The sequence below is a fragment of the Daktulosphaira vitifoliae genome, unplaced genomic scaffold (genome assembly GCF_025091365.1).
Source record: "Daktulosphaira vitifoliae isolate Bord-2020 unplaced genomic scaffold, ASM2509136v1 Scaffold_1, whole genome shotgun sequence".
In the NCBI taxonomy this organism is placed as follows: Eukaryota; Metazoa; Arthropoda; class Insecta; order Hemiptera; family Phylloxeridae; genus Daktulosphaira; species Daktulosphaira vitifoliae.
Genome location: NW_026099572.1, coordinates 74,477,581 through 74,501,265, shown reverse-complemented (window position 1 = coordinate 74,501,265; position 23,685 = coordinate 74,477,581). Strand labels below are relative to the sequence as shown.

The following is a 23,685-nucleotide window of genomic DNA, read 5'->3' as shown; positions in this document are numbered from 1 at the left end:
CGTAATTTTTCTAAATAGCGACGTTGAGTAGGGCCTTGGACCACCGGTTAAATCACATTGACCGACTTATTAAATGATGGAAGAACAGTGAACAGGAGATAGTATTACACGGCAAACAAGAGGAGGGACCGTTATAAAGTAGTACGAAAAATTGCACACGGTCATATTACTCACATAAGATACACCTACGACTTGGCGTATTCGTTATGTTACGCTTAAGTTTTCAAACGGATGCAGCGTAAGTCAAGATAAAGAATAATTTGCTTATCCAGTGATGTAGTCAGAATTCTTGCTGAGGGGGAGGCAAAGAATTTTTTTTTTGGTTTATCACATCTTCTTATTAGCGTCAGAGTATATTGTTTGTAATAATAGTTGACCAATGGTGGTAGTTACAGTCTCTTTAGCCACCCTAGCTATGCCCCTGGGCTTAGGTGTATTTATGCATTGTTGTACTCATTTTTAAGGTATAATGTTCTACTTCGCCAGAAGAATTATTATCATTATATATAAAAAAATGTTCTAAATTTTTCTTAAAATTTAAGATAATAAAAATTGTTAAATGAATAATAACCTCCATTAAACATAATACCATGATTACGCTATTATTTACTTAATTTCTATATAAGGGGTATCATTTGGGATTGACATGGTAGATGATCATTTGTCATGTTTCAATAATTTAAAAAAATGTATTGTGAAAAATTTAAAACCTTTCTTGTACATCATGTGAGCTTGTTTAGTTACACGGTACTTTACTCTCCATTCAATTAGTTTTAATTTTATTATATCTCAATGAAATTCAAAAAACTTATCATGTAAAACGGACTACTAAAGATTTTTTTCGAAAGGGAAACGACTTGAATAAAGTTCACCCACCTTAAGAAAATATTAAAATGAAGCTTTGGTTTATCTTTGAGAAATATTCTAATAGCATGTCATTTTGTTAAATATAGTTAACTAAGAATTTTAAGTAGTAAAATTGTTTTATTAAAAAGTTCAAGTAGTAGCTAATTAATATTGAACAAACTTTTTATTGCTTTTGAAAATAATATATTTTTTTTAAGAATCCTCTTCTTTTATTGTCGATAAAAGAAATTTAATTTTGCATCTTTCAAATAAGTAATGGTACATTTTTTAATTATGTTAATATAATTTAACCCCAGGGTTCTATACTTAACAAAAAAACTCTTATTTAAAAATTAACATAATTAACTAAACAAATACGGTTCAGATTTAATTATATAAGTAATTCCATTATTTGACAGCCTATAAATCTCAGTTGGAAATTGTGCCTTAGTGTGCAAGTTTTGGGATTTGATTCAGTAGTGCTATACTTAGTAATTTTTCTCTAACAAGAAATAAGTCTCAAGTGAGTATACAAAACATAAATCAAATTAAAAAAAAAAAATTATTAGTTTTAATGTCATATAATATGTGTTGGTTTGAATCGACGCAAAATAAACCGAAGTAAAAGATAATCAACATAATTATTTTCAAATTATTCCTTCAACTAAAGAAATATTTTATGACATACATAAAGGGAAAATTGTTAAACATTTTTTATGAATTCCTCAAGTGCCTAGTTTACTTTATTTTTATATTATTTACGATAAATTTAAAAGTTAAATAGTTGGAGTAGAAAATATGAAGGCTGACCCAAATGACAGTCGAGAGTAATTCGGTGTTATAATAGTATACTATTGTTGTAAGGGTTATCGTAAATAATAATAATTTGAGCTATAATGTGTTGTTCATCATTATTTAATGTTTACGGGTTATGACAGCTGATGGTTAGTAGTTCTATGTGTTGCTCTAATTTAATATGAAAAAAAATGTATAGTGGCTAAACCTACGCTTAACCAACCTTCATTCAGTTTGTGCTCTTTATTGAATTTTGATGAATGTTTTAGTGTACTAAAAGGATTAGTACAACAATATAAAATTCAAAAGTAGATACCCCTGTTCAAATAAAAGTTTACAGTTACTTAACAGAAATAAATGCAAAACTTAATAAGTTGTTATTCGCAGTTAAGATAATAAATTATACATATTTTTTTTTGGGGTACAAATTGTATTTGAGAATTTAATTAAATACATTGCATTTGAAAAACTTCCTGTTATAAAGATCATTTTAATTTTATGAGCCGATATATTACAATAGTATTATGGATTTGTTACGAAACGTTGTATGTGAACAAAAAAAACATTAAAATTATCTTTTAAAACTCGAATTTGTGTTGAAGTTCTGTCATTTAGATACTACATAATTTTTAAGTGTTTATGTAAAAAGTCGATTGCAACCATGACCGATAACGATATTCAATAATAGCGATTGACTACATACATGTTGATTAATCTTAGACTGCACTTAGTAGTTCACATAATTATCATTATAATGGTTTTAATTATTTTCTTATGAAGTATAAAAATTAACATGCTCTTTATTGAGATTGGTCATTGTTTAAATGTCGACCGACCTCGAATACGAATTTCGAAAGTATTTTTAATATAAACCTGATTATAAGGCGAATGTACATGATTTGGATCAAATCTATTGTCATTGTGTTGTATTTTCATTTATGACAATTAATCTTAATCAAAATCAGGCTTAGGCCTCCGGGACTCTTTGATCTAAATAAAAAAGAAAAAAATTATGATATTCATAAGACGCTTATAACGATATTTTTAAACAGATGAGTTGTATACTTTCAGTTCACAAGCAGCGCAACAATATGAAAAATGTTTTTTTTCTTATTTTCTTTACAACAAAAACTAATACAGTATTAGGATTATTTTGTCAACTAACACCTCTACATAGACAAAATTAAAGGCAATATGGCAATGGTAACAATTTATAGGGTTGAACTTTTGGTGTGATACACCACGTGATTGACAGGTAAACAGGTTTTGTGTGTTAAGTGTTACCGCCGTCGATTTGCCATTGGGTACTTTACTTATTTTGTACCACATTACATAAAAATGTTACTTCACCACTTTCATTCAAAACATGTGACATATATAACACAGATTATATAGTAAAAAAAAAAACAAATTTTAATTCATAATTATTAATTAGTCGGTGTATAACAACTATATGCTGTTGACTGTTTTGTTTTTAATGCGGTACAAATATATATAATAGGATCAATCATTCTTTTGGGCCAATTATTATTATTACTTAGTTAATTTGTTGTCTCCATATGGTTTAGTTTTCTGAAAAAATTATCTCAAGAAATATAAATACTAAGATTGTCTTTATTGATTTATTTAACAATTTATTTCAATAAGTATCAACCTTTTATAATTTATTAGAATTTGCAAATTTTCAAAAATTCTTTAAAAATGGTTAAATTTAACCATTTTTAAAGAAAGAAAAAAAATTCATAAATAATATTATGCTTGTTTTATAAAATTAGTATTACAACTTACCAATAATTTTTTTTTTTATCTAAGAATAATGGTTTCCGAAACAGTTTACTTAATTGTAAAATAACTGCATGTAGCCTCACCTAGTTGATCATAGAATGTATACATATTATTTAATTTATCTGTTAGATTATATTTGTCGAGCTCTAGTAACAAAATAGCAAACAATGTAGAAAAACATTAATTATGTATAAAATAAAAGTTTTAGTCACATCTTTACTTTTTTTGTATTGTATCTAATAATCTTTTAATCAGGTCGAAACTCAACTGGACTGGCAGAATAGATAAGATACGTCTTTTTTTTTGCTTGATTTGGAGACTAATATTTCTTACTAGGTTTTTTGTACTCTTAATTTCAATTTTTTTTAATTATGATTTGCAACGTAGAAATTTCTGTTTTTTTTACCACAAGAAGTTTACCCTTTGCATTCATAAAACTATTTTCTAAGTTATGTGATCAATATAAATTTCAGATACTAATATTATAGTTAAGTCGATAATAAAAATAAGTAATGTTTAATTAAAAATCCATGAAATTACCTTTTATTTACGGATGAACATAAAAAATATTTTATAACACATAAATGGTGACAAATATGTAATGAAAGAAAAATTGACCTCTCAGACAAAAATTTAATGACACCCCTGGCTGTTAGAGATTTTTATTATGGTAATTAGTTGGCCAGATTTTTATCATTTTTCGGCAAACAAATTTTAATGAGTTAAAACTATTATTGTATATTCAAAAAAAATTCTTATATGTATAATATGAGATAATTAGTGCTTACATTTGTGTATATTTTATTTATCTAGCGATTAGTCTCCTTTTGTTTTATTTCGGAAGCTTTTGGACTCTGAAAATGTCGTTATAAACCCATTATTTAGAAATTCACATTACAAAATTATGTTTCTGACTAATATTGAAAATTCAATTGTTTGTTATAAAATAGCTGAAGTACCAGTTGGCTATACTTTGTGCTTATGTCTTCTATACCCAGTAATATATAGAGGGCCATTTAGCCTTTTAGTTTATTTGGAGCCCTTTTATCTGGAAAACATCGATATTTTTATGATCAGTTAAAAACTAATAAAATTAAGATATAAAAATGTGTTATTGAAGACTACTTACCATTTTATTGTAAAAAAATATTAAATTATCGTTAATTTTAAAAATCTTATTAATAACAACATACTTGATAATTTTTGTATTATACCTTTATGCTTCATATTACCATATTCTAGAGCCTATTATCTGATATCATAAATATAAGCTATAGAGTTTTTTAATTTTTATATTTGTTGCTCTTTATTATTTTTATCATAAATATTTTTCATTGGGGTTTATTGTTGATTGTCTACTGTATTTTAATTATTGTAAAATATAAATTTCACTGTAGTATAGTTGCTTATATTGTAGTATATTATGTAAAATTTATGTATTTTCATAAATAAATTAAAATTATTGATTTTGATACTACGTATTTTTGAGCACCTTATATATGCACGATTTTCTTCTTCAAAATTTAATAAGTGCCGCATACGAATCTTTTTCTATACAACTAAAAATAGTATTTACAAAATTTAAGCTTTGTATAATATGATTACCAGGCGCATTCTAAGCTGAAAACTTAGAATTTTTAATTAGTATTTGTTGCGGTGGTTTTACTATTTGAGTTTTGACTTTATAATAAAGTCATCAGATATATTTTTGCAGAACTTATTATTTACTAATAGAATTATCATTGTAAACTAGAACATGTTTTTTATGTCTCTTACACCAAACAAATTTTTTTCAACAATACGTCAAAAGATCAAAGTATTTAGTCAATGAAATTACTCTTTAAATAACATCCTCGTAAATGGGAGAAATCCACAAAAAAATCATGATTTTAAAAATAGGTAAATTTTTTTCTCTTAAAACTGCCTTAATTTTGCCAAGTAAAATGTTTTGAAAGTACTGAAACTTATAAATACATATCTCAAGTGAAAATTTATGTAGTATACTTTAATTAAAAAAAAAATTGACCGCTGGACTTGTTTATATAGTAAAAATGTCTTCCGTATTTAAAAATATTCTATTTTTGTGAAAAATTCTTGATTTTATATTAGCTTTGATGCGAAGCTGAAAAGGTATTGGTTTTACTATGACGTTTTTTTTTATTTATTTATTTTTTTTTTTTGTGTCTGATACCACTTTTTCTCAGCTCTCACCGAACCGATTTCTTTCAACAATACATCAAAAGATCACAAATCGTTTCTAATCAAAGACATTACCCTCAAAAATTGAAAAATTTTCCGTCGTTCACCGTAAATGGGGGAAATCTCCAAAAAAATTACAAATTTAAAAATCACTAATTTTCGAAATTTTTAAAATTTTTTTTACTAAAAACTGCTATAACTTTTTCAAAAATGAACATATCAATATAATTTCTTTTTTTATAGTTGCTTGATATTTACCTATCATTTGGTATATTTTTTTCATAAATTTAACTCTTTACCAGCCCACAGGAAGGATTTAAAATGACAACTTTTTTACAAAAAATTAACTTTTTCAACTTAACTTTTTAAAATGTTCCGGAAGGTCTGACACTTTTATATATATCTTAAATTAAAGCTAACGTAATTTACTTTATTATGAAAAAAAATAAATTTGACCCTTGGACTTGTCTTCGTGGTAAAAATGGCTACCGAATGCTATTTTTGTGTAAAATTCTCAATTTTATATTTTACATTTTTTACTTTAAAATGCATTAACTTTTTAAAAAATGTATGGATCAATACATTTTTTGGCGATAAATACTATATATATATATATATATATACCCTTTTCATGTGACATACTTTTTTTTTTAATTGTACCATTTCCCACTATACAAGAGGGGTTCAAAATTTTAAACACGCTTAAATTAAGTAGAACTTTTTCAATAAAACTTTTGAAAATGTTCAAAAGTAGTAACCTTTTTTTAGCCAAGTTTGAGATTGATATTATTAAATATAAAATTTTATTAGGATTTAAAAAATCGTATTGTTTAGATTTATATATAGCCAGGAATTTATATAGAATGATTCATTTAATAATGGCCCCTCGATTTCTATAAAAAATAAATATTTCTATGAACTTTTTTTTTAATTCTTGTGAGTTACATACCCGTTATAAAATCATTTTTATGTTTATCCCTTTAACTTAAAACAGCGCCAAAAATGATCTAGAAAAGTATATTTGTGACTCTGATGAAAATTCCTTGTGCACCAATGTATTTATTCATAATCAGCAAAAGACACACGCTTGTCATAGAAATAATGAAATCTACATAAATAATGAAATAATGAACATTTCTACATCAAATCCATTAATATTTACATACACTTGTTATAAAGAAACGAAATCTATAACTATTTATTAATATTTTATAATTTCTCCGTAGAGATTATAAAACTAATTGTTGAATATAAATTTCATATTAAATTTAACTACTATAAGTATTTATTCATATATTATACTTATAAATAAAAGAATTACTAATCAAGTTATGATTAAAGAAATAGGAGTTCATGTTGCTTTTGGTATAAACTGCGGATTTGTTAAAATTAAACACTACAGATTTGCATTGAAGCGTTTCTTATAATAGTGATTTTATCACTATCAAATGTCATATATACTCGCCCCAACTATATCACATCCACACTGTACCACGACTCCATTGTATTACCTTTTTTTTTGTGCAACGTTTATGTGTTTTTAACTTATTTAGAAAATTTTTTTTGACCAGATAATTATTTCATAAAAAATTATTTTATATAATTTACTCATTACAAAATTAGTTTATTATTAACCAAAAAAAAAAAATTGTACAGGAACATTATACAGGATATATTGATTCGTTGATATAGTCAGCTATACTGTTTAATTGATTTTAAAGTAGAAATATAACATGCAAATATATATAAAACATGTAATAGTATGACATCGATTGATAACACAGTACGTGATGTGCCACTAATGGAACGAGCTTATATGTATGTCTAATTCTTGCGTCCAGAGCTTTCGCTTTACTATTAGTTTTGATGAATTTAGCACGACGCAATAACGATAATTCCATTTTATTTCGGACAAACACGCAGGGTAAAAAATAGGGAGTGACTGTGACTAAACTGCAATCGCTAAATTATGAAAATACCATAGTAAAAATGAAATAAACGAGGCATTTTTTAGATTTTTTTGCGGATACATTCATTTTTTTTTTGAAGTTTTGAATTTATAACTTGTTTATTAACAGTGTTGGGAACCAGAATGTCATATAGATAAGATAAATATATTTGTATAAAAAGGCATCTAGATGAAGTATTTTGCGATAAAATTATCTAGGTGAAAGATAAAATGATTTTTTATTTATTTTGATAAGATAAAGACAAATTCCTTTTTTTCATTTATTAATGTTTTTCTTAATGTTTTCCTTCCCTTTAATTTATACTTAATGGGTTTTTATTTTGTTGCTAACAACATAGAACATTTTTTTCATCCAAAGTATACGTTATTAAACATTTTTAATCATTATTGTTATTAAAAATATTAATTGAAACCAATATCAATACATACTGTTTATTTAAGTTATATAGAAAATGTTACTTTTTTTAATTTATAGTATAATTTATATGAATACTACTTCCATTTTTTCGTTTATTTTTTCATAAATTCAGAGTGAAATTTTATTTATTTTTATAAAGTTAATATCGTTTTTAGTTATATACAAGAAGGGTGTGCAATGTAGAAGAATTATTATCTGTGTATTATGGTTTAAATCATTAAATGTTAATATGATTAATAAAATGTAATATCACAAAACTACAATCTACCATTTTTTGCTTAGCAATTTGTCTAAAAATGATAGGAATATTAGTTAAAATTAAACATGTTAGGATATATTACCATAAGACATTTGTGCTTTATAGTTTTACTAAAATGCGTTACATAAAAGTGTACGATATTTGATATTTTTTAAACAGTTCAACAAATACTAAGTACTGCTATACATCTTATTACTTGTATATTAATAAAATATTCAGATATTTGTTATTTAGATAAAAAAAATTTAAATCGGCAAAAAATTTATTTAGAAAAGTATATTTGTGACTCTGGTTAAAATTAGTTGTAGAACAATGTATTTAATAATACTCAATAAAAAAATATTTTACTGAAAAGTTTTACATCAATCCTTTTAACTTTTACACATGCTTATCATAGAAATAACTAAATATAAAACTACTTATTAATTTTTTATAATTTCTCTGTACAGATAACAGTAATAAATTTTTGAATAATAATTTCATACAAAAATTAACTACTACTATAATTATTTATTCATATATTATACTTATAAATGAAAGAACAACTAAATATTAAATACTATCTACAGATTTGCATTGAAACGTGTCTTATGATAGTGATTTTAATAACTGCCAGATACCATCTATACTTGACTTAATTATGCCACGTCTGCACTGTGATGCGACCTCACTGTGCTACAGTTTTTATTTTCATATGTAAATACTCATTTTTTACTAATTAGTAATAATATCGAAAATTAGAAAGGAAAAATTGATTAATTTAAAAACGGCGCTAAAAGTTGATTTAAAAAAATATATTTTTTTATTATGTCTAATAGTCTTTTATTTAAAAAAAAAAAAAAAGTTATATTCAGCTATAAATTTTCAATCCAAGTATAAGTTTTTTTTAATTTCTTATTATACGAATAATATGAATTATTCAAAAAAATACAGGCTAATAAAAAAAAAAAAAATTTAAATATATTATTCATTTACAGATTGGACACATAAAACATGACACTAACGGTAAATAGATAAATTGTCAAATGCAGAGTACACTTATAATTCTACCCTTTTAAAATTATAAAAAACTCTTAAATTATAAATTGTGAACTTTATGTGTATACTCGTGGATCAACCAACTATATTCTAGAAATAGAAAAGAAAAGCTGAATTATTAATTGTTCTATATAATCAGCTTAAGTATCTATTTATAATCACACCATTTGTCGATTTGGGACTATTATCCTTACTTGGTCCTTAGAATTAATCTAAAATGAAGGAATGGCAATTTGGGCTGTAGACTAATCGTTTATTTTACAACTATACTCAACTCCATTGAATTAAATTAATAAAACAACCCGAAATAATAATGAATTTAAATTATTTGTATTTGTCTCATAAACTTAAAAAAACTTTACAAAATGTAAAATATGTTTTATTTTGTAAATGAGTTTTGAAGTTATGATAACAGCTGTTCTTTCAAGATTAATGTACTCGGTCATAAAATGATGAATTGTTCTTTTATTCAAAACTAACTTTATAGTGTCTTTCTAATAATATTAAAGTAATAGCATTTATTTTTAACTAATAAATAAAATATTGAAGTTTCAGAACTTTATTATCACTAATGTAGTACTACATTTTAAAATTAATTTACATATTTATTTATTATTATATATTATTAATATTAAGTTATTAATCTACACTAATGAAATATTATGCTCAAAGTCCCGTTATTTTTTTCCTTCTGAACAAAAAATTTTTATTACTAAAAGTATAAATTACTGAAAAAAATATTAGATCTGGTATTTTTTTTTCATATTGGAGAAAAAACATCCTCGTGGGAAATTTCAATAAAACAATTGTGCAGCTTAAATTTACAGGAATATGAGTTTTAACTATTGCTTTTCACATTTCACATGTTATCTGTTGTTGGATTTTATCAATCATAAACCATAGGTTCTATATTTCTAAAGTTTTAGTCTTTATCGGGTAATAGATAAATCCATATATGTAATACACGTTTATGTCATTATTAGAGGGAAAACAATAATAGTTTATGAAGCGTAGGAACTTGTGGTTTACTCAAAAATTAATAATATCACTGTAATTCATAACATAATATTCATTATTATTACGTAGGCAGTGTTATAGATTATGTAATCATGTTAAAGCTGCAATTTTGAAGTATAATTTTAAATTATCAGTTGGTATAATTAATCAAGAAATTATTATAACATTACCATCAAAACAATTTTCTGTCACATGTCAATGGAAATTAAAATGTTATCAGATAATTTAATTGTTATAGTATTTGCTTAGTGCATTTACGTTGATGAAATAAATAATGACACATTAATCATGTGTATTAATAAAATAATAAAAAGTTCAAGCATATCGAACTTTAGCAAAATTATGTATCTTTAACCAGAAGCTTAAACTATCATCAGACTACTACTATCTAGTAAATAGTTAGTAACTAAAATGCGATTTCAAATTCGATTATTAATTCTCATTAATATTTAAATTGTACTACAATATTTAATGTTAAATTATTGCCAATTATTTTGTTTGTTCGACAGATGTATTATATTTAAATTGAATACTTTACATTTTAATGCTGACAATATTATTAATTATATTGCTGTAGATAAATGAACTTTATTTGTAACTTTAATCTTTCACAATAATTAGTTTTATAATTTCGAACTAGTGTTCGTCCCGGAAATCAATTGGAGACTGTGACCAAAACTTTCTTCTTTATATATACTTCTATAAAAACCTTCGCACTAATTTTTCTTGACTAATAAGTTTTTAACAAAAGTCTACATTAATTATTACTTGTCTTTAATTAATAATTATAATCAATTGATATTGGTATTTTTGAATCTAATCAAATAGCAATTATGTTAGTTCATTTTATTTACATAATGAGTATAAAAGATTCCTAAGTTCAAAACTTTTTGCATAAATAGTAATATAGTAGCCGAATAATGAATGTCTTAAAATTTTTGAATTGTAAAATAAGACTATAATAATATAAATATAACTTATTTTATTAATGTACTCCTCGGGATAATTAATCGAACAGTAAAATTAAATTGCTTAGCCATCAAAATTTTGCTAGTAAATTGTTACATAGGTTATTTATATTATAGACAATTAAAATAGGTTTAGTATGATTGAATATTATAAGCTACAAAAAGATAAAAATTAAGTTGTAGAATTAAAATTTCTGTGGTATAGTTCATTTTTTAGATAACCAGAAGTTTCATGGATGTTAATTTTTTAAAAAAATTGTAGGATTAATGATTTTTAATTTTCATAGTAAAAAAATCGGTTATTTTGAGAAACATTTTAGTTAAATAGTTATTTAACTAAAAGACGATTATAATCATCTTGTTGACCTCGATAAAATAATCTTCGTCAAAATAATAAATTTTAACAGGAAAAAACAAGCTTTAGATAGTAATATTGTAAGAGACTGACGTTCTTCATTCAAAAATGACAAAGTGGAATGTGAAATACAAAGTAAAATTATAGTGGCAAATAATCTCACTCTTATGACAAATGCCACTGTGTTGTTTTATAATATGGTTTGTGAAAAAGTTTCTGTTAAATAAAGTGTTTTTTTTTATCTTCATGATGATTTTTAGCCGGTGTATTCAAAAAATGCAAAATGTAGTTTTTATTAACAACTCTAGTATACATACATAGTATAATACAGTAGTTAGGGGTTGTACAAATATCAGATCTGCCTTAAGATTATGTGCAAGGGAAGTATCAGTAGATGCGCAAAGATACAGAAGTTGTTTAATGCAACGTTTATAAAGAAAATTAGCAAGTGATATATTAATAACCACATGGATCTGAGCGTTTAGGGTCTGTGTTAAAAATCTCAGGACTATGTACAATTTTTTCTGATAGAGCTCTTTAAAAATTCACTATTGAGAGGTTATGTGTTAGTGTTGATACGTTAACCTTTAACACAAGGGCGCACCTAAAGCTAAAATACTGGGGGTGATGAGATTATATTATGCTCACTAATCCTTGGGAAGTCCGTTCTCATACCACAGAGTAATATTTTTTAAATAATTACTTACCAGTATCTTTGTAAATAAACAAAAAAACAACTTTTTTTTACTAATAAGACATTATATTAATACCATTTCTTGGTTCATTTTTTATTGTAAAAATAACCACAATATCCTTTCTAATTTATAAAAAAAATTGTTTATTATTCATGATTATTGTCAACTACTAGTAAAAAAATCTATCATAAATTGATAAAAAGTTATTTTCTCATAATTTTAGTGATTTAGAACTAGATGTGCTACAGTGCCCCAGTTTCCCCCTAGTTACGCTAATGATTTAACATCAATTACTTTATTTAAAATACAACATTTGTTATCAAATAAACTGCTTTTTAGTCTACGGCCATGCTAGTATTGGTTACTTGAAAATGTTTCGCGTTTTTAAACACAGTAAGCATTTATTTCATACTGTTAATAAAAGTTTACTTTAGTATATAGTATAGTTAAGTACTATAGATGTATAGTAAGCGTGGATGAACGATAGGGGTTGAAAAAACCTAAATATTAAAAAAATAAATATACAAATAAAAAATATTATTTTTTTAGTTTATAGTGAGTGTAAGTTACTCAAATGGAGCCGTGTAATTTTAAGCGTGTCCTCTCTTGAATGTAAGGGTCTCTTCAAGGCTGTAGATACACACTTTATGTGTTAGCTCTTAATAAACCACATACATATGTGATTTATTAATAATACTTCTTCTAATTTTTAAGTCGAATGATAATTTTTTTTATAAAAATTTACTAAAAAAATTTTGATTTATTTTTGTAAACATAGTAAATATGAAGTTTAATGTAAATAAACTTATTTAAAGGATAGTTTTTAGGATTAATTTTGGGAATTTAGGTAAAACCTACATTTATTTTTTTACCATTTAATGAAGAATTTAATAAATATAATATTAACTGGTTAATAAGCAGTCAACCAATAAGTAAGTTTTGTAATATTAATTTTGGGTTAATATATTTGTAGGTAGAGATGAGAGGAGTACGTAATGTAGTAAAATTCTTACGTTATCGTAATAAAATAGCATCATAAACCCCACACCTCATATTTCCTAAATCTTTAAACGCTCATATCTTAAAAAGTAATTTTACAAAAGTATTTATCGACTAGTCAATATTTTTTTTATTTATTACATTATTCATTAAATGGTATAAAAATAATTATAGGCCTCTATTTAACTTTCAAAAGTTACCTCTAAAAACTACTTTTAAAATAAGTTTTTTTACATTAAAATTCATATTTACCATGTTTTACAAAAATAAGTCAATTTTTTTCGGTACATTTTTATTAAAAAATCATTATTCAACATCAAAATTTTGGGTAGTATTCTTAATAAATAACACTGTATACTTATATTATAAGTGTTATTTAAAGGGTCATTAAAATATCATCATTATAATATAAGTATGAAACTCAAATTTATGACGAAATATTTTTATTTAAAATGATAAATGTGTAAAAAAGGTTTAAATAAAAAAACAAGCCTAATAGATGTTTACCGTATTACATATTTAAAATGATAAACTAAAATGTAATAACAAAATGATTTTCCCAACATAATTTCTTCATTCATATTATTCTAATTCACTTGAAAATATAAAAAAATAAAGAAACATTGTAAATTGATATTTAATAGTAAATACTTGTAAGTTTAATTAACACGAATGCGTTTGTTTCAGATACAAATGAACGAAATAAAAGGCTCCCAGAAAGGAATAGTGGCTTGCTGGTTGCTAGAGTAAGTATTAATTACTTTTTACGTATTATATTATTAAAAGGTAAAATAGTCAACGATAAATAGCTAATTTCCTTTTTAATGGTAAGAAAATTTTGTGTATACAATGAATATATGTACAAAATGTATATATTATTTATATATAATATGAATTAATTGGTCATTGGAATTATATATTTTTTACATTTTAACTAAAGTTTTTTATAAAACGCGTAAATAATCTTGGAATAATTAATTAAAATGAAATTCTGATAAATCATAACGAATGTATACTGAGATATATTATATATTTTTATACATATATATATTTAATACTTATTTCAATAAAAAAATATCAAATAAGTTGTTTAATTTTTTTATATTGTACATCATACAGTGATATAATATGTGGTTTTATTAAAAAAAATTATAGAAATTATAACCCATGGTACCTGTTTCTCAAAATGGTAATAAAATGGGTTAATTTGAAAAAAAAAATGTTTATTGTAAAAGTCTACAACACTATTATCTTGTAATAATTTTATAATTTCAAGATAATCAACGTTCAGTATATATTTATTAAGTGTTATAAGTTAATTTTAAATTTAATTTAGGTAAATAATGTTTCCTATATATAATTATATTGAATTCCTGTAATGTAATTACCTAAGGCTGCCAAAAATGTTAATCCAATTTTATTTTTATTTTTCATATAAGTAAAACCTTCAAAAAATTTGAAAACTTACGTCAAGGCATATTAAAATGTTTTAAAATTTTAATTTTTCTGCAAATTATTAATAAAAAAAAAATAAAGCAACTAAAATTATAACTTTATACTTCATTTTATATAAGTTAATGCGTTACAATTAATTACTTTATTATTGTAGTAATATAAAAAAATAGGAATAATATCGAATTCGTCATTTATTGAAGTATATTGTGATTATGACGTTACAATAAAAATAATTTATACTTCAAAGTGTTATGAGTAAAAAATCACAACTTTTTAGCGTTATCCACTTTTTTTTTATACTATGTTTGGGTAATTATAATTAGAAAAGTTTCAATGTATTTTTCATATACAAAGAATGAAAAACAATTAAACAACGGTATCTGCGAATATTAAAAATTAAACAGTCTTTTAGTAACAAAGAAAGTTATTCGTATGGTCATATGAGATAGTTCTGTAATTTTATAATTTGTTTTAGCGTTTCCAAATAAAGATGTAAAGTTTTAAACGAAAAGCACTTCAGCTCAAGCTAAATAAATTATTATTTCACTTAAAAAAAATTGTTTTGATTAATTTATCTAAGTATTTAACTATATTTTTCTAATGTTATATTTGATTTATTCATTATAAAAATAATTCTATCGTAATCATAATTTATTAAAAGTCCCGTATGTCAATAATAAATATTCAGTTTCTTATTCAATACTTAAAATTGTTAACTGTTTAATTTAGGTAATATTTTTGTAAAAAATATAAATTAATAATACCGCATTAATCATTTATACAATAAACATTATGCGTGCAAAGCACAAATTATCATACAGATATAATGAACTAAAACATTTTGGATACATATGATTAAAGTGTTTTTCAGGCCTTAGAGGGAAGAGCATCACGACTGTCATCGTATTTAGGGTAAACACGATAGTATTACGATAAGGGATTGCCGACGGCTAGTTGGTGCTGAATAATTAATATACATTAAGTAACAAAACCATTTCGTGTTAATTAGCTGTTCTATTTGAAAATATACTCTTAAACAAGTTATTCATTTGCAAAATGAAAATTGCATCTTCAAAATGTTTTTATTTATATTTTTATAATTATTTTTTCATAATGAATTAACTTATAACAAATAAAAAAATTTAAAATTGAGAGAGTTATATTTTTGGGTATATCTTCTCTTGTAACTAGACGACTCAAATATTTATATGCGACTATCATTTCAAAAACATAGAATTATCTATAATTATCTATAGAATATGTAGGTAGCAATACTCGATTGTTTATTAATTGGAAAAAAAATTTTTAGGGAATTTTACATTTTTTTTTATTTGAATGAGAAATATAATAAACTTTTAGATTCTATTATAAATATTTTACCATTCAAATTGAGGTTAATAATGTTACTCATATAATAAGTTAAACAAATACTTCAATTTACAAACTATTTTTATATTCAAACAAAATGTTTATTTATTTCAAATAATACATTTATAAATACAATAATCATTGGTGTTAATTTGAGTTTTTGTTATTTTATAGAAAAAAATACATGAATTTTTTAATACTTCATACACAAAGACCTTGGTTCCTTTAAGTTAAATACTCATTTGATATCGAGTTAAAATAGATAAATCTCCATTGAATATTAAAATAATGAAGGAATAATATATTGAATAGGATTAATTATCAATTAGTAATTTTTTTTCTTTAAATTCCATAAAAAAAATTTCTAACATCAAAAAATGTTTTGATTATTAAAGTTTAATACAATTTAATGTTAGTAATATTAATTTGCTCTTGAAATTATACTTAGGCTTTTTTATATTAAACGAAGGTAATTTTGAAAATATTTGGATTAATTTAAATAAATCAATTCGGTTGAAATAGATAAATTAACTCTAAAGATCTTTAAGTTTTTTAAACACTTAGTTGATTAGTTTAAAACTAAAATGTATAATTTTGAAATCATGAAATTCCAATTATAATATTCTAACTTCATTAATTTTTTTTAATAAAGAAAGATATTTTTTGATGACTAAAAAATATTTTATAGATTTTATAAGTTTTTACTAACATAAATATTTGGAATTATACGATTAGTGTAATAATTTTTCAGTAAAATAATAATATATATTCATAACCAGGCAATTCGACTTGCTATAGGTACTTTCCGTATAAGCCCTATAGACAGTATCCTATGAATTTCAGGAGAACCCCCACTACAGACCTTTTTTTTTTCTCCGCTTTAATCGACTTGATGTGGGCCGCCCTGGAACTGCCGTGAGGCATTGCTTCAGGGCGCCCACTACAGACCAGAAGAAATAAAAACATCTTAAAATACGTGACCAAAAAACTTCCCATACCAGACACTATATCAACTTTTCAAATATCCTGCCCAAATAAGAAAACACAAAGGACCAAAATCAATTTTGGACACTTATATTCGTATGTGCAAGGAATACAACGGTGAGTTCAAAATTGAGACATCATTTTCTTTTTTAACAACTCCATTCTGGCAGTACCACCCCAAAGTCCACACCCAACTATCCTATTTGAACAAAAACTTTACTCCCCACTCCACAATCGTCTCAATTTTTATTGAAAATATAAAATCCGACTTTCATGATTATGAATTAATTTACACTGATGCCTCCAAAAATACAAATGGCACAGGATGCGTATTCATTTCAGGCAATATAAATAGACTTTACAAACTACCTTTAGATGCAAGCATATTTACGATAGAAATCTTTGCTATTAAAGAATCAATTACCTATACTGAATCCTCCCTGATGAATAAAGTACTAATCATAAGTGACTCCTACAGTGCCCTGACTTTATTATCATCAAATAACCCGTCAAATGAACTATTCCTCCAGATATGCAACATCATTACTAACTCTAATAAAATTTTTGAATTTATGTGGGTCCCATCACACATTGGAATCAATGGTAATGAAAAAGTTGACACATTGGCTAACCAAGCCATATCTTTTACTCTCTCATCAAAAATAATGTCACTACCATATAAAGATATTTTAAAAATAATTAACCGAATTTCCGTTCAGCATTGGCAAACTCAATTGGACGGTACTACCAACAACAAATTAAAAATACTGTCCATAAATGGCGTTTATCTATCAACTCAGCTCGCATAGTAGATATCCTTATCACCAAAGTCAGAATAGGACATACAAGACTCGCATACTCATACATTTTCAACAAAGAGGAACAACCGTATTGCTCTTCGTGTGAGGTACCATTGACCATTGAACACTTAACACTCCACTGCCCCAAATACAAGGAGGAGCGGAGTATTCTAGGCCACCCCAAAAACATGGAGGAAGCTCTGGGCGAAGCAAACACGGATGCCATTTATAGATTCTTTGAAACTGCAAGACTTGTAAATTTATAACATTATTGTATAAAATTTAATTATAAATATGTGTATATTATACATATTAAATTAGGTACATCCATTATGGTTTCACGTATAGAATTTAGGAAAAGATTTTTTAATATTAAATCATTTTCCTTGAAATAAGCAAAAGTAACAAGTATATTGTGATTTTACATTAATACTTTAATATATGAATAGTAAATAATTAAGTCTATAACTTTTATATAACAAAATAAATAGCTTTTTAGTCATAAAAATATTTTTCTATTTTCTTGTCATGTGTCACATATATTTTAGTTACGATACGAAGCTGAGAAGGTATTAATTTTACTATGATGGTTTTTTTTATTATTATTTTTTTTTTGTATTTGTTACCGCTTTTTTTCAACTCTCACTATATAGATTTCTTTCAAAGATACGTCAAAGATCACAAAACGTATCTAGTCACAGAAATTACCCTCAAAAATTTAAAAAATTCCCACGTTCCCCGTGAATGGGAGAAATCTCCAAAATAATTACAAATTTAAAAATCACTAATTTTCGATATTTTTCAATTTTTTTTACTTAAAACTGCCATAATTTTTTCTAAAATGACCAAATCGCTATAATTTTTTTTCATAGATACATGATGTCTTTACCTATCATTTAGTATATTTTTTAAATATATCTGACCCTTTACTTGCTCACAGGGGGGGATTCAAAATGACAATTTTTTCACAAAAAATTAACTTTTTCAACATAACTTTTGAAAATATTCCGGAGATAACGACACTTTTATATATACCATAAATTAAAGATAATGTAATATGTATGGATCATTATAATTTTTTTTATGATAAATACCTGTAATATAGTTCATTTATGCGTTATACTTTTTTTTTAAATCGGACTATTTTCCTTTATACGGGAGAAATTAGAACTTTTTCAACTTAATTTTCGAAAGTGTTCCGGAACACTGACACTTTTATAAATATATATATATATAGATATCTTAAACTAAAATTTATGTAATAGAATTTAATATAAAAAAAAAATTTCGGACTTTATTTTGTTTTCATGGTAAAAACGGACATCAAAGTTAATAATAAAATACAATTTTTGTAAAAAATTCTTTTTTATATTTTAACTTTATAAAGTTTTAACTTTTTGTAACATGTATGTATCATTATAATTTTTTTAAGATAAGTACTATTTATATTTATATATTATTAATATATATATTTATTTATTGATTACACTTATAAATCATTCAATTAATTTCTGAACATTTCTACATCAAATCCATTAATATTTACATACACTTGTTATAAAGAAACGAAATCTATAACTATTTATTAATATTTTATAATTTCTCCGTAGAGATTATAAAACTAATTGTTGAATATAAATTTCATATTAAATTTAACTACTATAAGTATTTATTCATATATTATACTTATAAATAAAAGAATTACTAATCAAGTTATGATTAAAGAAATAGGAGTTCATGTTGCTTTTGGTATAAACTGCGGATTTGTTAAAATTAAACACTACAGATTTGCATTGAAGCGTTTCTTATAATAGTGATTTTATCACTATCAAATGTCATATATACTCGCCCCAACTATATCACATCCACACTGTACCACGACTCCATTGTATTACCTTTTTTTTTGTGCAACGTTTATGTGTTTTTAACTTATTTAGAAAATTTTTTTTGACCAGATAATTATTTCATAAAAAATTATTTTATATAATTTACTCATTACAAAATTAGTTTATTATTAACCAAAAAAAAAAAATTGTACAGGAACATTATACAGGTTATGTTGATTCGTTGATATAGTCAGCTATACTGTTTACTTGATTTTAGAGTAGGAATAATTCTTTAATTTATTAAAATTAAACATTATTCTTAGATTTGCATTGAAGCGTTTTTTATGTTAGTGATTTTAATCACTGTCAGATATCATCTATACTGGACCCAACTATGCCACGTCCCCACTTTGTCGCGACCCCACTATGCTGGTTTTTTATTATTCGATATTATTTGAATAATGAAATATCTCAAGTCATACTAAATATTGTCAAAATATTTCAGATTATTTGAGTCAATTTTTATTATGAAAAATATTTGAGTGAAATTGATATTTATAAATTGAAATTACTTATATAATATATATATATATATATATATATATATATAGCAATACATTTTCAAAAAAATATACGAATTGATTTTCAATTATAATACGGTAATTTTTTTGTTTTAGTTGTTGAGTATATCATCAGATATGTGGGACAATTGTTGTTGCCGCCGAAGAGATTCTCTAGTCGAAACATCCAGAGATTTAGGTGATGTATATTCACCGATAAACAGGAGTGAATCTCCACTAGCACAAGTCAGTAAACTTCAAATTCTATAGTATAAAAAAATAGTATCTTACTATCATTTTACTTAAACTTTTTAAATTACAGAAGTTAATTTTTATTAAATGATTTTACGAAGAAAGATTCGTTTTACTCTCTGTTTAGTTTTCTTAATTCGTTTTCATTTGTATCCAATGAAAATATCCATTAAATTTGCCTGGATTTAAATAAAATAAAATAAATTAATTAATGCTCTTGGTGTTCAGTGACATAAGAAAACTAGGAATTTTTGATACTGTTGATAAAATAAATCATTTGAATTTCTAACAAAAGGAAAATATATAACAGAAAGAACTTCAATTGTAATATAGTATTCCGAAAATGTAAATTTTATTTTTATTAACTGACTCATTACTATGGAAAATCTTTATAAGACTATTTAATACATGACGCAGCCACCGTACATTACACGGATATATAGATAAAAAAACTATTTAAGCTAATTCAAATATTCAAAGTCACTTTTCTTAACTTTGACGAGGTAAAATAATTAAAATAAGTTTATATTTATATTTAATATAGAATGAGAGACTGGTAGATTTAATTAGTGAGAAAGAAGTATAGGAGACTGTGGCATCAATGAAAAAGAATAAAGTAATAGGACCAGATGAAGTGCCAGTAGTAGTATGGAAAATTTTAGGTGGTGATGCCATAACGTTATTGAAGGAACTTTTAAAAAAAATCTTATTAGAAAGGAAAATTCCAAATTAATCGAGGAATAGTATTGTGGTGCCGATATTTAAAGGTAAATGTGACATACAGGAGTGTGGAAATTATAGAGGCATAAAGCTTATGAGTCATAGTATGAAAATTTGGGAAAACGTAATAGATAAGAGAATGAGAAATGAAACATCGGTATCTAAAAACCAGTTTGGATTTATGCCTGGTAAGTCAACAATGGAGCCAGTATTTTGTGTGATGCAATTAATAGAAAAGTTAAGGGAAAAGAAGAAAAAGCTGTGTATGGTATTTGGAGAAAGCGTATGATAGAGTACCGAGAGAGGTTTTAAAGATTAATGAGAAAAGGAGTCCCGAAAAGGTACATTAATATAATAGAAGATATGTATAATAGCACTTGTACCAGGGTAAAAAGCGTAGGAGGAGTATCAGAAGGTTTTCGCGTAAAAGTAGGAATGCATCAAGGTTCTGCTTTAAGCCCTTAATTATTCTCTATAGTGATGGATGAAATTACTAGAGAAATACAAGGAGAGGTGCCGTAGTGCATTTTGTTTGCTGACGATTGTCGTAACACAGTAAAAAGTAAATGGGAAAATGAGTGAAACTATGTGTACGAAGATGAATATGAGGAGGTGGTGCCTGCTGTCTAGGTATTCACGTGCGCGTTGTCGTACAGCAGTCACCGTGCTCGGCTGACACTCCGGGTTAGCTGTGGGTGTCGAAAGGCTGTTGTTATAGGAAGGGAGAATAAGAGTAACACCTAGGTATGAGGTGCAGACGAAGTGCAAGACACAAATACTTGGGGTATAGGAGAGGACAATGAAGTACGAGGTGCAGACGAAGTGCAAGACACAAGTACTCTGAAATGTCGAGGAAAAGAGTATATAGGTTAGAAAAGGAATAAACAAAGACTTTACTTTAAACAGTAAGCCGGACAGCGACAACCGAGTACTGAGACTGATGAATGACACAAGGCACTGGAGTCGACGACTGACCACGATGGTCAGGTCTATTGGGTTTTTATAATAATTACACCTATTGCCGATTTGGCAATAAATATTATTTGTTAATTCACCAGTCTCAGGAAGTGGATGTGCTGTCTGTATTTTATTAAAATAATTCTCACGATTATGAAAACGTGACACCATCACACGATATAGTATTAATAGGAGAAAATAGAGAGGAAATTAATCAAAGGCTAGAGGTATGGAGATCAGCTTTTGAAGAAAAGGGTTTAGAAATAAGTAGAAGTAAAACAGAGTATATAGAGTACGAGTTTGACAAAGGAGATCACGAGGTAGGTGAAATGAGGAGGTCAGTGACAATAAGCGAGGACGTGATTGGAGAGGTGGAAAGTTTTAAATATTTAGGATCAGTTGTGCAAAAGAGAGGTGGTATTGACGACGATGTAAGACAAAGGATTATGTGCGGGTGATTGAGTGAAGAGAAGCGTCTGGTGTGTTATATGATAAAAGAATACCAATGAGTCTGGAGGGTAAATTCTATAAGACTGTAGTGAGACCAGCTATGATGTATGGTTCAAAGTGTTGGGTGGTTGATAAAAAAGTAGAGCAGAGAATGAGTGTAGCAGAGATGAGAATGCTTAGATGGATGATTGGAGTGACTAAAGAAGATAGGATAAGAAATGAGCATATTAGAGGGAGTATAGGTGTAGCGTCATTCGCGGACAAGATGAGAGAAAATATACTTATTTTTTTTTTATTTATTTTATTTTATCATACCATACCATACCATTCTCTCCTCATAACATGACCAATGGTCATGTGTAATTTTTTATTCTATTACCACTTAGATCTCACTGGACCGATTTTTTTAACGATACGTCAAAAAATCATAAATTGTATCTAGTTGAAGACAAAAATTAAAAAATTTTTCTCTCGTTCCCCATAAATGACAGAAACCACAAAAAATTATGATTTTTAAAATTAGTAAATTTTGTCAATTTTAAAAGTCTAATTTCTTAAAATTACCAAAACTTGTTGTAAAATGAACGAATCAAAATAACTTTTTTGTATAAGTACCTTAGATATTATATAAAATAAAATATTTTAACTTGCCACAAGTGGAATTCAAAGTAGGGACTTTTTCACAAAAAGTTAACTTTTCAACCTAGATTTTGTTGAATATGTTCCAGAAATACTGCATCATTGAAACACATATTAAAACTTATGTTGCGTACTTTAAAGTAAAAAAAATTTTTGGTGTCACCATAACTGTTTAGTTAATTTATTTAATTGTTTAATTAGTATAAAACTGATATTTAATAATCTAGTATTGTAATGTATTTTACGGAAAAGTATAAAAAGTTAAAATTTGTTGTATATAAAGTGTCTTTTTGCTTTTGGAATAATCCACCAATTTCTTAAAATTAAACTC

The 23,685-nt window shown here is 25.4% G+C and overlaps 1 protein-coding gene across 3 annotated transcripts in view; it reads left to right on the top strand.

Annotated features, from left to right (window-relative positions):
* Positions 1-23,685, top strand: part of LOC126897822 (high affinity cAMP-specific and IBMX-insensitive 3',5'-cyclic phosphodiesterase 8-like) — a 105,033-nt gene that overhangs the window by 32,948 nt on the left and 48,400 nt on the right. For all 3 annotated transcript variants that reach the window (XM_050671729.1, XM_050671721.1, XM_050671713.1), the window contains exons 3-4: positions 14,031-14,089; positions 20,454-20,582. In XM_050671729.1, coding sequence (XP_050527686.1) covers positions 14,031-14,089; positions 20,454-20,582 — 188 coding nt within the window. The remainder of the gene's footprint in view (positions 1-14,030; positions 14,090-20,453; positions 20,583-23,685) is intronic.